General features: G+C 34.8%; 2 protein-coding genes across 7 annotated transcripts in view; one reads left to right on the top strand and one right to left on the bottom strand.

Annotated features, from left to right (window-relative positions):
- The first annotated feature begins 556 nt into the window (after positions 1-556).
- Positions 557-15,450, top strand: part of LOC101164738 (organic cation/carnitine transporter 2) — a 19,614-nt gene continuing 4,720 nt past the window's right edge. The window contains exons 1-11 of one of the 4 annotated variants that reach the window (XM_004076104.5): positions 557-1,178; positions 1,440-1,622; positions 5,870-5,973; positions 6,302-6,456; positions 6,572-6,743; positions 7,569-7,695; positions 8,299-8,396; positions 11,451-11,665; positions 12,475-12,657; positions 12,830-12,965; positions 14,099-14,415. In XM_004076104.5, the coding sequence (XP_004076152.2) occupies positions 972-1,178; positions 1,440-1,622; positions 5,870-5,973; positions 6,302-6,456; positions 6,572-6,743; positions 7,569-7,695; positions 8,299-8,396; positions 11,451-11,665; positions 12,475-12,657; positions 12,830-12,965; positions 14,099-14,159 (1,641 nt within the window). In that variant the 5' untranslated portion in view covers positions 557-971 and the 3' untranslated portion in view covers positions 14,160-14,415. Of the gene's footprint in view, positions 1,179-1,439; positions 1,623-5,869; positions 5,974-6,301; positions 6,457-6,571; positions 6,744-7,568; positions 7,696-8,298; positions 8,397-11,450; positions 11,666-12,474; positions 12,658-12,829; positions 12,966-14,098; positions 14,416-15,450 lie in introns of those variants that run through there. The other 3 variants (XM_020708668.3, XM_020708670.3, XM_078930970.1) reach the window with 3 other exon arrangements.
- Positions 14,327-15,450, bottom strand: part of LOC101164991 (organic cation/carnitine transporter 2) — a 14,315-nt gene continuing 13,191 nt past the window's right edge. For all 3 annotated transcript variants that reach the window (XM_023962520.2, XM_020708671.3, XM_023962519.2), the window contains exon 11: positions 14,327-15,195. In XM_023962520.2, coding sequence (XP_023818288.1) covers positions 15,171-15,195 — 25 coding nt within the window. In that variant the 3' untranslated portion in view covers positions 14,327-15,170. The remainder of the gene's footprint in view (positions 15,196-15,450) is intronic.

The following is a 15,450-nucleotide window of genomic DNA, read 5'->3' as shown; positions in this document are numbered from 1 at the left end:
ATTCAGATAAAAAGGTCTTAGAGCATAAACATTTATAAAAGACTCATAAAATCAATCTTGGTTTCCAGATAAATCTGCTTTACCTTTAAATATCTGTGTTCTTCCTATTTAACTCCCCGATAGGCAATACCCTAAATGTTTTGACATCTTAACAATTAGTCTTGACACAACCAAATCCAAATTTTGTTGAGTTAGATTTCAGCTAAAAAGTAAACTAAAAACTTGACTTCTTTACTTCTAAAATGGGTCTGCAAGCACCACAATAAAGCAAATATTGCAACCTAATGTTTTTTTCTATTCAGGATGCTATTTGTTTTAGTTTTTAGCAGCTATTCCAAAGGAAACAAACATAATGTAACAATGTAAGTGTTTCTTTTGGTTAGTTTTTTGACATTGTTGTTACTCAATAAATAAACCAAAAATGTTTCTTTTAAAGTTTTATTATCAACACAAACACAAATTAAAAAAAAAATACTTTCGGAATTACCACATGTCTGAATCTTTCTCTATTTGGCAGCATAACAAGAACACATGTTGCTCTGAGACAGAATCGTTTCACAACTCTTTTGTAAAACTAGTCAGTAAACAGGAAAAGCAAGAAACCAAAACTCATTTCATGTTTTCACCAGCACTAACCGGGTTCATCTAGGGAAAGGGTCAAAATTCTATATGTCCTTGAGGCTTTCAGGGTGGAGGGTGTCACACTCTGAAGTTCTGCTACATTTTCCTGATCATTTGCTCACCACTGTGCTGAGCTTACAGGATCGCGTGAGTCTTTCCCCCTCTTGGATCTTTGCTCATTTTTTTTTTAAAACAGGTGTGAACAGGAAGATGTAATCCCTTGAAAGGGAGTGCTCTTCTATTTAAACCTGCGTTTAGAGGAAAAAAAACCAAATGGCACATCCGATTTCTTTTTTTTGGAGAAGACAGCAGACAGAGCGTTTACCCAGGAGAAAGAGGGTTGATTCGGAATGAAAAATTATGGGGATGCCGTGGCTTTTTTGGGGCAGTGGGGACGTTTCCAACAGGCCGTCTTCTTTCTACTCTGCGCCAGCATCATGCCCAATGGATTCGGAGCTTTCACTCTTGTTTTCATGAATGACATCCCAAGTCACCACTGCCGCGTCCCAGAGAGCAACCTCACAGAGGAATGGCTAACAAGTGTCATACCACTCACAGTAAGTCACTTTTCTGTACCAGTTATGAAAGCTTCACTCCTCACCTTTTCAGGTGTCTCTAAAATTCATCTTTACATTGTTCCACCATGATGTGTGCAGTGAGGTGAAGATTGTGTGAATGTTTTTTTTCCTCTGTTTTGCCTTCAAATGATCTGCTTAAACGTGGAAAAACAAAGTTTACATTTGATTTTAATGACTAATATCAATTATCAATGCTCATCGTATGGGTTTGTTTTATGCTGTTGTCATTGTGACTGTCAGGAGGTGAATGGAAAACAAGAGCTGAGCAAGTGCAGCAGATACAGACTGGATGTGGTCAGGAATCTCTCCGCTCGTGGTTTTATTCCTCACAAGGACATCAACCTCAGCGACATCGAGCTGGAGGGCTGTGTGGACGGGTGGGTCTACAGCAAAGACATTTACCAGTCTACCATAGTGACTGAAGTGAGTGAGAAAATGTTCAATTTGCATCTTTTTCATAATCCTGTTTACCCATTTTGTACATACAAATGTCTTTTTTGTGAACTTTTTTTTGCTCTTTCTGAATCTTATGGATGCCTGTAATCCCCCCCCCAACATTGAAGGGATTTAAAAATATTATAAAAGCTGTCAGTCAACACACTAAAACTACTTCTTTTTCACGTAGGTATTTAAATGTTGATGGAAAAGATTATAAAATCATCGGTAACACTTTATATTAAGATTCCTTAACAAGCTTTGTTAACACATTAACAAGCATTATAAATTAATTTATAGGGTGTTAGTAAGACATTTATTAGTACAATAAGTCTAATAAGGTTTATTAAATTACTTAGTTAACACATTTACAAGCATTATTATTAGGATGTTTTCAAAATGCTAATGATGCATTTACTGATATTATAGGTGCCTAACAAATGTGTCAGTGTTAATAAGCTTAATAAGATTTATTAACAACCTTTGTTAACAAATTAAGAAGTATTATTATTGTTTTGGGTTCTAGTAAGATATTTATTAGCATTATAGATGCCTGACACAAGCATGAGTGTTCATAAGCTTAATAAGTTTTATTAACTAACGTAACAAATTAATAGGCTTTATTAATGTGTCAGATGCTAGTAAGATATTTATTAGCATTATAGATGTCTTGCAAATACCTGAAAGTGTTAATAAGATTTATTAACATCTAAAGTCAGACCATTGTCTTCTGAATCCATATTACTAAACTGCTTATAAGCTTTACAAATGTATTAATTAACTTTGTTAATAGTTTATTAATTGTTTTGCAGCACCCCATCTAAAGTGTGGACGTTTTTTAATACAAACAACCACAAAGCATAAAGATTGTAAAAAGAACTTTATGACATTAAAACAGACTAAACATACACAAATTGTTCTGTAAAAGATATATAAAAATTTAATTCAGACAAATAAAATCATTTTTAAAACATATATACTGTTGTTGGATGACTCTAGCATCATAGCTGATAAGGATAAAGTATTAGCATCTATCCTGAGTGAAACATTCATTGCAAATCCCATCACCAGGAGACAATTCTCTGCATTCAATGCCAACGGCATTCAACCACTGTTGCCTTGCTTCAAAGTCCACAAGAAAGTTACACAAGCCAGTAATTTTTGAAGAACGAAGACAATAAACCTACAGGAGCCATGCTAAAGCTAACACGCTAACGACCGACCGGTGCAGAATCAAAGATGGGCGGGGCTTTTTTGTCACCTGTGTGAAAGCAAAGTCTAAGAGGCCATTCAATTGGCTGAAAGTGAGCACGCCTGTTTTGCTGATGAGTTTGATTGACAGATTCATTAGTCAATGGTGACATTAGTTAACCTGCCCATCTTTGATTCAAAATCAAAGATGGGCAGGTTAGCGTGTTAGCTTTAGCATGGCTCCTGTAGGTTTATTGTCTTCGGTCTTCTAAAATGACTGGCTTGTGTAACTTTCTTGTGGACTTTGAAGCAAGGCAAATGTGGTTGAATGCTGTTGGCATTGAATGCAGAGAATTGTCTCCTGGTGATGGGATTTGCAATGAATGTTTCACTCAGGATAGATGCTAATAGTTTATCCTTATTAGCTATGATGCTAGTCATCCAACAACAGTATATATGTTTTTTTTTAAAAAAAATATTTGTCTGAATTAAATTTTTATATATCTTTTACAGAACGATTTGTGTATGTTTAGTCTGTTTTAATGTCATAAAGTTCATTTTACAATCTTTATGCTTTGTGGTTGTTTGTGGTAAAAAACGTCCACACTTTAGATGGGGTGCTGCAAAACAATTAATAAACTATTAACAAAGTTAATTACTACATTTGTAAAGCTTATAAGCAGTTTAGTAATATGGATTTAGAAGACAATGATCTGACTTTAGATGTTAATAAATCTTATTAACACTTTCAGGTATTTGCAAGACATCTATAATGCTAATAAATATCTTACTAGCATCTGACACATTAATAAAGCCTATTAATTTGTTAAGTTAGTTAATAAAACTTATTAAGCTTATGAACACTTAGGCTTGTGTCAGGCGTCTGTAATGCTAATAAATATCTTACTAGAACCCTAAACAATAATAATACTTCTTAATTTGTTAACAAAGGTTGTTAATAAATCTTATTAAGCTTATCAACACTGACACATTTGTTAGGCACCTATAATATCAGTAAATGCATCACTAGCATCTTGAAAAATCCTAATAATAATGCTTGTAAATGTGTTAACTAAGTAATTTAATAAACCTTATTAGACTTATTGTACTAATAAATGTCTTACTAACACCCTATAAATTAATTTATAATGCTTGTTAATGTGTTAACAAAGCTTGTTAAAGAATCTTAATATAAAGTGTTACCAAATCATCAAATGCTCATTAAATCTTTCTTTTATTATGTAGTTAAAATAGAAAAAGCAAAGGGTTTATATTTTGTATAATAGGAGAGACACACCCCTTCTTTTCATTCAAAGCTTCTCTATTCCTGGAAGCTGAGCCTTTTCTCTTAAGAAATGTTGGGCTTTATCAAAGAACATTTTTGTGTCATTTTGACATTGTTGAGTTGAGTGTGCTTACTTTAGAATACTTGCCAAAACGTGTCTCCAACTGTTAACATACAAGACTAAAACTAGATGTCATTGTTACATGACAGGACACATGACATGGAAGCATCGAATGGCACAAAATGAAAATCAAACTACACAAACAAATTCCCAGCTTTCTGGATGTATTCTTTAAACTTTATTTTAACAGCATTCAAAAACGATGTCAGATTAGTGGAAAAACATAGCTCAGAAGTGTCAAACTATGCTGGAACCAAGACTGTATTTCTGTGAAGCCCTCTGAATGGCTCCCCATGTGTGAATGGCACTTCCCAAATATAATGTACCTTGTCAAAGATTGTGCACCTTTGTGTATTTTATAATGTGGAAAAAGGGGGGCGGCAATCAAAATTCCAACAAAGCATAAAGTAAAAAGCTTTGAAAATGTTTTCGATCATGAACATTGTTATAAAAAATGGAACTGAAGAAAAATTTTAAGTGAAACTGCATTTATTGAATTGGTGAGCAGATGCAGCATTTATTTTGTGTTTAAGGAAAACAAATGGATACATAAATGGATGACAATTCTTCATTTGTTTTATTTAAATTAATAAATTGTGATCAAAGTGACCAAAAAGATGTGTATCTACGGATCATTTATAAATAAGTCTGTCGAGAACAGACAGGCCAAGAAGCTAAACTCACTGAGGTCCAAACTATTTTGTTGTTACTAATGTATCCTTTTTTTATTATTATTACCAAAATACTTCATCGTTTAAATGCACTGCATAAACAGTCAAAAATGTTTACCCCACTCACAGATTTTCTTTAAATTAGCAAGATAATCTGCCAATGAGTAAGTAATAAAAATAAAAGGAATTCTTATTATTTTATTATCTTATTTTGAGAAAAACAAATCGTCATCTCTAAGTTTTCTCAAACTAATAATTTTTTGCTTTTAAAAATATTTATTGATACAATTTTCTTACAAGACAGAAGATTAGGATTTTTTATTTTCTCAAGTGTTCAAAAACTCCCTTTTGTTATTTTGTCTGGTTACAAATGTTTTCATATCTTCGTATTTGTCGGCTTCGTCCTCCAACTGCTGCAGTGACTAACCTTCCTTTAGTCTTGTAGCAGATATTCTATTGATTTTGTGTTTAGATACTTCCTGTTCTTTCAGTTTTTCGTTGGTGATGTGCCTCTCTTGTACTTCAACAGATGTCAAAGCATTTCTATGTTTGTCTTCTCAGACCTTAACCAGTCTAAACAAATGGTGTTGAGATTTCTTCCTTTTCTTCCATCTAGAGGGAATTTTCCTTTTCACTATCACCCTTAGTTTGGTCATTTTGGGGATACTATTATAATCCATTGAATCTAATTTGTTAATCACATGTGTAAATGACAAAACTTTTGACATAATATGGCCTCATTGGAATGATCTGAAGTGATTTTAACAGTAAAAATGCAGAATGTCTGGAATGACTTACAATATAACAATTCTTTCTTTTTTGTAGCACCCTGAGACAATCTTGGTTGTGAAAAGTCACTTTAAAAATAAACTGAACAGAGATGAACTGTTATGTAACAATGAAAAATGATCAATTTACTTTGAAATAACCATTTTTTCACTTTGACTTGAATGCTTCAATTCTCTAGTTTGACTTGGTGTGCACTGAGCAATGGAAGCAGCCATTCACCTCCACCATTTTCTTCGTTGGAGTTCTTCTGGGGTCATTTTTCTCAGGACCACTGTCAGACAGGTAATGCAAATGCCAGTTAGTGTACTGGAGCACCCATCCAGAGGTCAAGCTTCAGTCTCGATCAAAACAAAATACTTTTATTTTCCAGATTTGAGTGCCAAATCTATTGCTTTGTCTGAATTATTAATTATCCCAAATGCAGACACACTTTAATGAAGTCGTTCTTCTTTGTAAACAAGCTGCATTTGTTTATAATACTTTTGCATATTTTCTGTTGTAAACGTTTCTGCGCAAACAGTAAACAAAACCCTAAATGCACATATTCAGATTCATGAGGCCTTTGGCCTTTTCATTAGATTTTTTTGTTGTATTTTTGTTCTTTTTGCAGATTTGGAAGAAAACCGGTTCTGTTTGCAACAATGGCAGCACAGACAATTTTTACCTTTCTTTCAGTCTTCACAACAACATGGATTTGGTTTATCATCCTCCTCTTCATCAACGGACTGGGGCAAATATCAAATTTTGTTGCTGCTTTAGTTTTGGGTAAAAAAGAAAAAACATATGATTTAATCCACTTTAGCATGATGGTACAAATGTTTGATACAAAGATTCTGTGTACAGTGTCTCCCTTTTTGTTCATGTGTTTTTCTTTGTTTAGGTGCAGAGATTTTCACCGGGAATGTACGTGTCCTGTACTCATCCATGGGGACATGCTGTGGATTTGCTGTCGGCTACATGTTGCTACCTCTCTGTGCTTACTTTTTGAGGGACTGGAAATCTCTTCTCTTGGCTCTGTCTGTCCCTTGTGTGGCCTACATTCCCCTTTGGTGGTATGTTTAACAGTCTTTAATGTTTAAAATACAATAGGCTTTTTCTATTGACTTTATGCACTAAAATTCAACCACGCAAGTCTTTAGTTTTCCATTTTAAAACAAATTCCTGAAATAGTTGATACATGTATTTCTAAAACCTGTTACGAGCTCTATTGGACACAATTTTGTGGTGTTTGCTGTCCCCTAGTGTCAATATTGCATGTAATGTTTCCTCTTTTAGATGCTATACTTTAGAAAAAAAACATATATATTTATATTTGATATTTTAAAAAATTGTTTGGCTTTTGTTTAAATCCCAAACAAAGGCATTGATAGTAAAGTTTAAAAAACTGTCAATTCTTTTTCAGGCTTTGGCTGCTGAAGTGTTCAAATTTGCCTGCTAGCTTAAAACCGGATTGAGCTCTGACTAAAGACTTAAAAAAACGTTCTTTATTTTTTGTTTTCTAAACTTTAATTATTACATTTTCAATTGTTTTATTGAGACAATTGACATGAGCATACAAAATTGCATCCCTTGTGGTATCTTAGATGACCCCCCCCTTCCATTGACGTGTTCTCCCTACCATGACAAAGGTGGATAAAGGTGGAAAGATTTCATGTAATCCATGGACACCAGTGAAGATCACAAATCATTGAAGAAAAAAGGTTCAGAGCACTGTCTAGTGGGTTTAGATGACCCAACTCCCAATATTAAAGTGCCTAGGATAGCACAAGGGTTACAGACATGTTGGGGGTGTGAGCCTTTTAAGAAGCAAAAGTAAAATACTTCTTTACAGTTTGTTTAATTCAGATTTGTCATATCTTTTCCCAATGGTGATCCAGGATCCTCCCAGAGTCCCCTCGTTGGCTGCTATCTCAAGGCAGAATTGCTGAAGCTGAAGCTGTAGTGAAAATGGCTGCTAAGTGGAACAAAGTTCAAGCACCAAGCAACATCTTTGAATGTAACTCTGTAAGTTTTTATAGTCTGAGAAAAGCGTGCAAACATTTGCAATCGGAGTTCCTGCTACAGATATAAATTGTTTGGTTAATAAAATATGGTTGGGAATGTGGGCAGAAAATGAAGAAGCATCAAAAGACCAAAAAAAAGGAAATGTCCGGATATTCTTGGTTGAAACACATTTAATCAGCTTTTTTAAAAAGAGCAAATTGTTGGTGATGAAAACTAGTTGATGTGAACAAAAGCTCACATATTTTTAACAAATTGAGCTTTATTCATGTAAAAGGGTCTTGTGATTGAAAGCCAAAGAATACCAACCTTTACATTCAAAGTAGTCAAAAATGCACACTGTAAAAACTATTGAGAAAAAATATTCAATTGAAAATGTCACTCTATAGGGAAGTATGAGGCAGAAAATTTTTGTCTTTTGTCTCATTACTAAACTCACCAAAACTGTCCAGCTGAACTTCAGAAAAGGATACATACTAAAGATTTTTTTTTAGGAAAAAATTACAAAAATATTAGTAACAGTTGTTTAAAGATTTGATTTTTAAGAATGAATTTGTCTCTGTTTGGTTTTAAGATCCTATGTAAATACATGTTTCTGCCTTTCAGGTGGAGAAGACAGACACCCAGAAAGAACATTATAACGTGTTTGACCTGCTGAGGCACAGCAGGATTCGAACCACAACACTCCTTCTCTGCTTTGTTTTGTAGGTATAAACAACAAAAACCATTCGAAAAAGTTCCTGGGATTTTGTTTATCTTTTATAAAAAATGCAAACATTGATCACTGAAATTCCTTAAATGAATTTACTCATTGTAAATTTACAAAGATAACTTATAATACATTTTATTTATATGGCACCTTTCTTGTAAGGGTCCCATCTGGGTCCCATCTGTGTGTGATTATCCCGTGTTTTAAATCTTTGTCATTTTTTATGACTATTTTATCGCTTTTTATGTAAAGCGCTTTGAGTTTTTAACCAAAATGAAAGGCGCTATACAAATAAATAAAGTTTGAAGTTTGAAGTTTTAAAGGCAGATGGAAAAGATATCAGGTGCTCTTCATTTCTCTAACAAGAAGTTCTGTTTAGTTGCTATTTAATTTAAGGATGTTTGCACTGAACCAGGATTTTATTTCAAGGATGCAATTGTAGAGGGAGGCAGGTGGGGGCGTGGAATCAGGCTTGGAGAAATAGAGCTGGGGGGCCATCTGCATAGCAGTGAAAGTGAATGTGACCAAGGGGGAGAAGGTAGATGATGAACAGCAGGGGCCCCAGGAAGGAGCCTTGGTAAGTCGGTGATGCCAATGTTAGAAAGCTTCTCCAGAAGGATGGGGTCAGCGGTGTCTCAAAGGCCACGGTCAGGTCAAGCAGGAGGAGGATGGAAACTAAGCCAGCATCAACGGGAAGAAGAAAGTCATTGGTCATTCTAAAGATGGCTGTTTCTGTAGAGTTGACAGAAGCCAGACTGAAACTGTTCATACTAATTCTTAGAAGAGAGCTGGAGTTGGGAGGCAACACTTTTTTCAAGGACTTTTGCAATGAGTGGTACCTTTGAAGTTATTGGGCCAGTTGTTCAAAGGTAAACTGATCGGATTTTGGTGATCGGATTGGATCAAATCTTGAAAATGGGTTGTTCAAAAGGGAAAGAAGGAATCTGAAATCAGATTAGATCACAGTATCCAAACTTAGTTCAAATCTGGATCAAACCTGCAGTTTGTTTGTTTAAAACCTGTCAGTAGGATTTGGATAACTTTGATCCAAACATACTGGATTATCCTGATCCCAATAGGGGGTAGGATTTAAAGGTGGATTCCAGGAGGGAAATTAAGAAAAACTTTAAAATTGGTCAAATAATACATTTGTTACATTTAGTGTTTATACTTTTATTCATATTTTGCACTTGACTTGTGTAACCGTTGTAACAGTGATAAAGTAGATATAGTAGACATAGGCTGCCAATTAAGCTATTCAGTAAAGTAAAAACAATGAAATATGAAATAATCCCCAAAACAGATTTCAATAACAAAAAAAATAATATATTCAATTCATCACCGTATATTAATTTTAAAGAAAAAATCATCAAAGATGAGCCTGTCAAAAATAATGTCTAACAATTGCATCCCTTACTATACGTCCACTCAGTCCTCATTCTGACAGAATGCCAGAGGTTGGTCTGGTTCTTCAAATGGCTCAGATGCATCATAAACGTCATCACAGTGAGGGACATTGCGCCTGGTAGCGATGTTGTGCAGGACGATACATGCTAGTATTATGTTGCGTGCTCCCTGTGGTTCCACTCGCAAGTAGTTAAGGCATGCAAAGCGCCTCTGTAGAACTCCATTTAAACGCTCAATTGCACATTTTGTTTTGCAATGAGCAGTGTTGAAGCGTGCCTGCGCTGGTGTGGATGCTGCAAGAAAAGGAGTAATCAGCCATGGTAGGAGTGGGTAGGCTTGTAGAGGTAGAGGAAAGTGAGCCTGTTCCTCCTAATGCAGAGGAAACATTCATTCTGGATCTCAGCCCTATTAAAAGTATTATTGAAATTCAACCTGGACCCTCACTGGTAGAGCCAGCAGTCACAGGAGCTCAGAAAAGACGCTTGAAAAATAATCATGATGCCTATGAATTACTTCTAAAACGAGAGACTGAAAGAGCAGAAGCACAGATACTCCTGGCAGAGGAACATATCAAGCTGACCAAACTGCAGCAAACCAAAGCTAAACTGCAGATCCGCCTCCTAAAAGCAGCGCTTGAAAATTCTGGTCTCTCCTCCTCAGATAAAAAAACTCCCTGAACATTCTTTATTTTGTTAACTATTGGACATTTAGCCATTTTATTTAAGACATTTTCAAAATATCCACAATGTATTGTTAATGTATATTTGTTTTTTTTTGTTTTTTGTGACTCAGATGAGGGGTCATAAAAGAAATTATGAATGGAAGTGCATGTTAGTTATTTTTGTGTTTTGTCTCAAAATAACAAACTCTCACAGTGACCCCATGTTGGCTCTTCTACCTGTTCTTTACATAGCTGGTAGCCCGTGTTGTGATATGTTGTCCCATTTAGAGCACAGGTAATCTGGATTTGGTAACCTTGAAAACTGTGTATCTGGATCAGGGTGATCCAGTCCAATGTTGCTTTGAAAAACCAGCATAAAATTAAAATGGATTACCTGATCCTGCATAGGAAAAACTGTGATTTCCAAATTCGGATAATTTTGATCCAGATTAAACTTTTTGAACAACTGGCCCATTGAGATTGGTGGGATCTGAACCTGATTTTTTTAATAAGGGGGTGACAACTGCTGATTTGAGGGCAGAAGGAACAAATCTGGTCTTGAGGGACCCATGAATGTTGCTTACAATGAGAGGAGACATGGAGGAGAGAGTAGCCTTGACCAGAGCTTGGGGAATTGGGTTAAATTGGCAGGAGGTCTTGGATTATTGAATGACTACTTAAAAATTAAGGTAATAAAAAGTGTTTGTCACCGCTTTTCTTTTTCAAAATAAAAGCAAAATAACTTGCTGTTCAGGTTAGAAATTAAACCAGTCTGCTGGCTTTCTCACTCACTGTTGTGCTTCAATTTTGCCTGTTAAGTCCATCCTGCAGAGCTTCATGGGAACTTTGTCTAGCCACTAGACTCTAGGGTGTCTAGCAAAGTCATGTCTAGCTTTAGCTAATCTGACAAAAAATATGTTTAGCATCATGACACAGAATGGATTTATCCATCTGTGTAACTTCTGTCCATTGTTTGTCCAGGTTTACTCTGATTACAGGTTACTATTGCTTGTCCTTCAACACGTCCCAGCTCCACACTGACCCCTACATCAGCTGTTTCATCTCTGCACTGGTAGAGATCCCAGCTTATGCTTCCAGCTTTATAGCTCTGCGATATTTTCCACGGCGGCTCTCTATCATCGTTTCATTGATCGCTGGAGCGGTGCCATTGTACTTGATTCCACTGGTGCCAGAACGTGAGCAGAACATTTTTTGTTACCTATACTATGTTAGTTTGTGCACTAAGGATTGTTTTGAATTATTAAAATGAACTTAAATCTTCCATTTACATAATTTGATTTTTTTTAGCATAAAGAGGTATGAGGGTGTATGCAAGAGACATCTTGAAAATGTTTTGTAACATTTTTTAAAGACCAATAATGTTTTTGGTGTTTTTAACACATTCTTGTGGCATTTTTTTTGATGATGGAGGACATATATTGGACATATATTGAAAAAAAAACTTATAATTGAATTTCTGAATATGTCTTATTTAAATTATTGTGAGTTGGGAGTAGACAAAAAAATGCTGTTGGAAAAAGCTTGCAAGTGTGACATAGAATTTACTATTGAAAGCCAGAGGCTCCCTGCTCCGCTCCATTCTGATGCATCCACTTGCATATGATTTGATGGCTTGGTTTTTGTAATCCAACCTGGCAACTGGCTCAATGTTGTAGAGCTGGAAAGCTGTGATATTGTTCATTTTTGTTGGGTTTGTGAGGGAGTGTAAGCTAGTGGGAGACCACGTAAATAGATGTATGATGGGAAGGGGAGACATCCTCTGTGCCCAAAGTCCTGCCCAAAAACAGCATAATCATAAATAAACACCACCGGGAACGGTTTACAATAGATCAAAAAATGATCTGAGTGGATCATGTAAAACTTAAACGACTGTAAACCTTCTTAAAAATCTAAGATCTCACTTTCTTTCAACCTAATTTTTAATAATTGATATCATGATTTGCTTTATTATGGTGATAAATGTTAAAAATGTGTCATTGTCTAGATCTTTCCAGTTTGTCTCTCACTCTGGAGATGGTGAGTAAATACTCCTTCACCACTGGTGCCTCGCTGATGTTTGCCTACACCACAGAGCTTTACCCAACGGTGCTCAGGAACACAGCAACAGGGACAACCACCACCATCTCCAGGATGGGGAGTTGCATCACACCATTCTTGTTAAGCTTAAGTAAGTACATCTGATATTAAACATTTTAATCATTAACGTTATTTTTACACCATGGTTGCGCTATGCTGTGTTTTACAGCTGTCTGAACATCAAAAAGTTTGAAATGTTGGTGGAAACGGAAGCTTAGCATCAAAGCTTGACCACACTGACACCCTTTCTCTTCCTCTTTCAGGTGTACACTATAAGTACCTGCCATACGTCATATTAGCAACTCTGGCTGTGGTGACTGCCATTTCCGCCTATTTCCTTCCAGAGAGTTTCAAACTACCTCTGCCTGAAACTATTGAACAAATGCATGAACGACAAAGGTAACAATTTGTGTACTTTTCTCAATAGCATCTCATTTTACTCACCTGTAGAATTTGACTAAATAAAATACTTTCTTTTGTCAATGTTTAGATTATTAAGCAGTTCTACAATAATGGGATTGTAATTGTGTTCCTACTTGTCATGTGGTGTGGGTGGACATAAATTGGGATTTGCTAAAATAATCCACATCCTAAAATATTCTAAGCGTGACTGCACTGAGTATTAATCCTATCACTAAGAAGGAAACAGGACTTCCCAGAAAAACAGGAAATCCAACTAGGTGCAAAAAAAGAAAAAGCTGAGAGAAAACTGACAAGTAAAAACATGTGAAGCCTAAAAATGTGCTAGAAGTGAGATCTAGATTAGTCTAGACAGAAAAAACAACTGACAGTAGTTCAAACAGTTCTTTGAAATCTACTGATTGCAATGAACAGATGTTCAGATTTGCTACTAGAATAAAAAAAGAACTTGGAGGAAAAATATGTAAACAATTTTAAAATTTGTATTTTTTTATTCATCTTTAAATTTCAAGTGGGCATACTAAATAGTATTGAAAAATATAAAATATAGGGTTCAGGTTCAATATCTAATTGTGGATTTATTGGTAAAAATCCTGTCTCTTCTTTAAATTTAACCTTCCCATTAAAGAATTTAGCATAAGCATGTTAACTTTATAATTGTTTATGCTTGAGTGCACTTAATCAGTTCGCTTATTAAACACCACCAAATGAACACAAAAACGAGAGGAATTCAAAATATTAACAACAATGGACACAAATAGTACTTGTGATAATCTCCAACCCATGTTACACTGCTCCTGTAAGAAGAGATTTCCCATTTTCCATTGTTCAACACTGCTCCCAAGTGGTGACATGTTTTTTTTACAAGACTGAAAACATTAGCTTGAAAGTTGAGCACTTATTTTATACATCTGCAGTCATTTGCAACACGCCACATTTAAAAAGGAAAATATCAGTGAATTACTCTCTCTTCATGACAAGAAACTGGGGAGCAACAGTTACTAAATTTACGCATAAGACATTTTCAAAGTGTATGCATTTTCAAAGATGTGTTTTAACAGGTTTTCACTTAATTCATGTCAGAATACAACTGGTTTTCTTCATCATTACAGGAAAATCCATCTATGCAACAAAAGAAATATCAGTCCAGTATCATTGGATGATTCTCGTTGATGTCTGCATTCTTGTTTAATATTGTGACTGATGCAAACTAGATGTTTTCTTTTTTTTTAATTTGTAATCACTAGTGTTCATGTGATGACCACAAGTATTAGCACCAACTTGCTTTTTTTTTTAAATTACAAATTACAAATTTTCAAAATGAAAGCAAATAGACAAAATTTGTATGAAATCAAATTTTATTATTAAGATTCAAAAGTGCATCTTTTAAAGTATTATTGTACAAATGAATACAGCACGTTGATCAAAACCACAAGTATTTGTGTGTTTTTATTTTTCACAATAAGTTATCAGACTAGAATTGGAAGCAAAACCTTACTGACAAATATTCAATAGTAAAAATATTTCTTTATTAAACAATCTGTACATAAACACTAAAAAACTTTTAATTATGTGGCTCAGAAATATGTTAATAACATTTAGTTAATAGAAATATTTATAAAGTTTTTTCTGTATATTTTTTAAATGATTAGATAAACTTCCATGTTTATGGTTTGTTAGAACCTGGTTGGTTGGTTGGTTGGTTCCCCCCCCCCCCCAACAACACTTATTGCTAAAATTCTATATTATATGCTGTCCTTTTGTGCCTTTTTGGGTAGTTTACTTTAAAGAAATTCAGTGATATGGCCCCTTTTTATCTTTCCTTTTATTATTCAGCCATAAATCACTGAAGTTATCTTCAGCCCTATACTGAGAATGGATACCTACCGCCGACATCAAATTCTTTTATTTTTTTACTTCTATAGTTTTTACCTCCATTGGGAAGATGGTGTGGTATTTGGTTTGATCTATATTTTTCATAAAATTATTTGTATTTTATTTTTTGCTTTTAAATTGTAAAAAGTCATGTCCAGCATTTTACATGATTAGCAAAATGCAATATATACAAATGAGTTCATCAAAATGTGCATCGACCGCGTTTGGCGTCATCTCTGCTTGTTTTCACTGCTGATCGTTGAGCTCAGACTTTTCTTCAAGAGCTTTCTCTTCTGCTGCTTTTGTCTCTCAGTAGCCTTTTCTGCGAAAACACCTGAAAAAGAAAAAGAAAAAATTCAGAAAGTTAAGAAATGACTGCCACTGTGCAAAAATCAGACTTCCTCTATCCCATCAATAAACAGTAAGAGCATCCAGCAAATTGATAAATTACTGTTCTTCTCATAGAAAAATGACTTATTTTTAAAACACTTAACTCATCTTCTATTCTAAATTTTTGGTTCAGTTGCATTTTCAAGTTGCATTTTTGGTTAAATTAGAACGCTTCGGACAAACATCTGCAGCATTTTAC

The sequence above is a fragment of the Oryzias latipes genome, chromosome 14, assembly GCF_053564925.1.
Source record: "Oryzias latipes strain Hd-rR chromosome 14, Olatipes_Hd-rR_3.1".
NCBI lineage: Eukaryota > Metazoa > Chordata > Actinopteri > Beloniformes > Adrianichthyidae > Oryzias > Oryzias latipes.
Note: the sequence above shows the minus strand (reverse complement) of the source record. Positions and strands in the feature narration are given on the sequence as shown.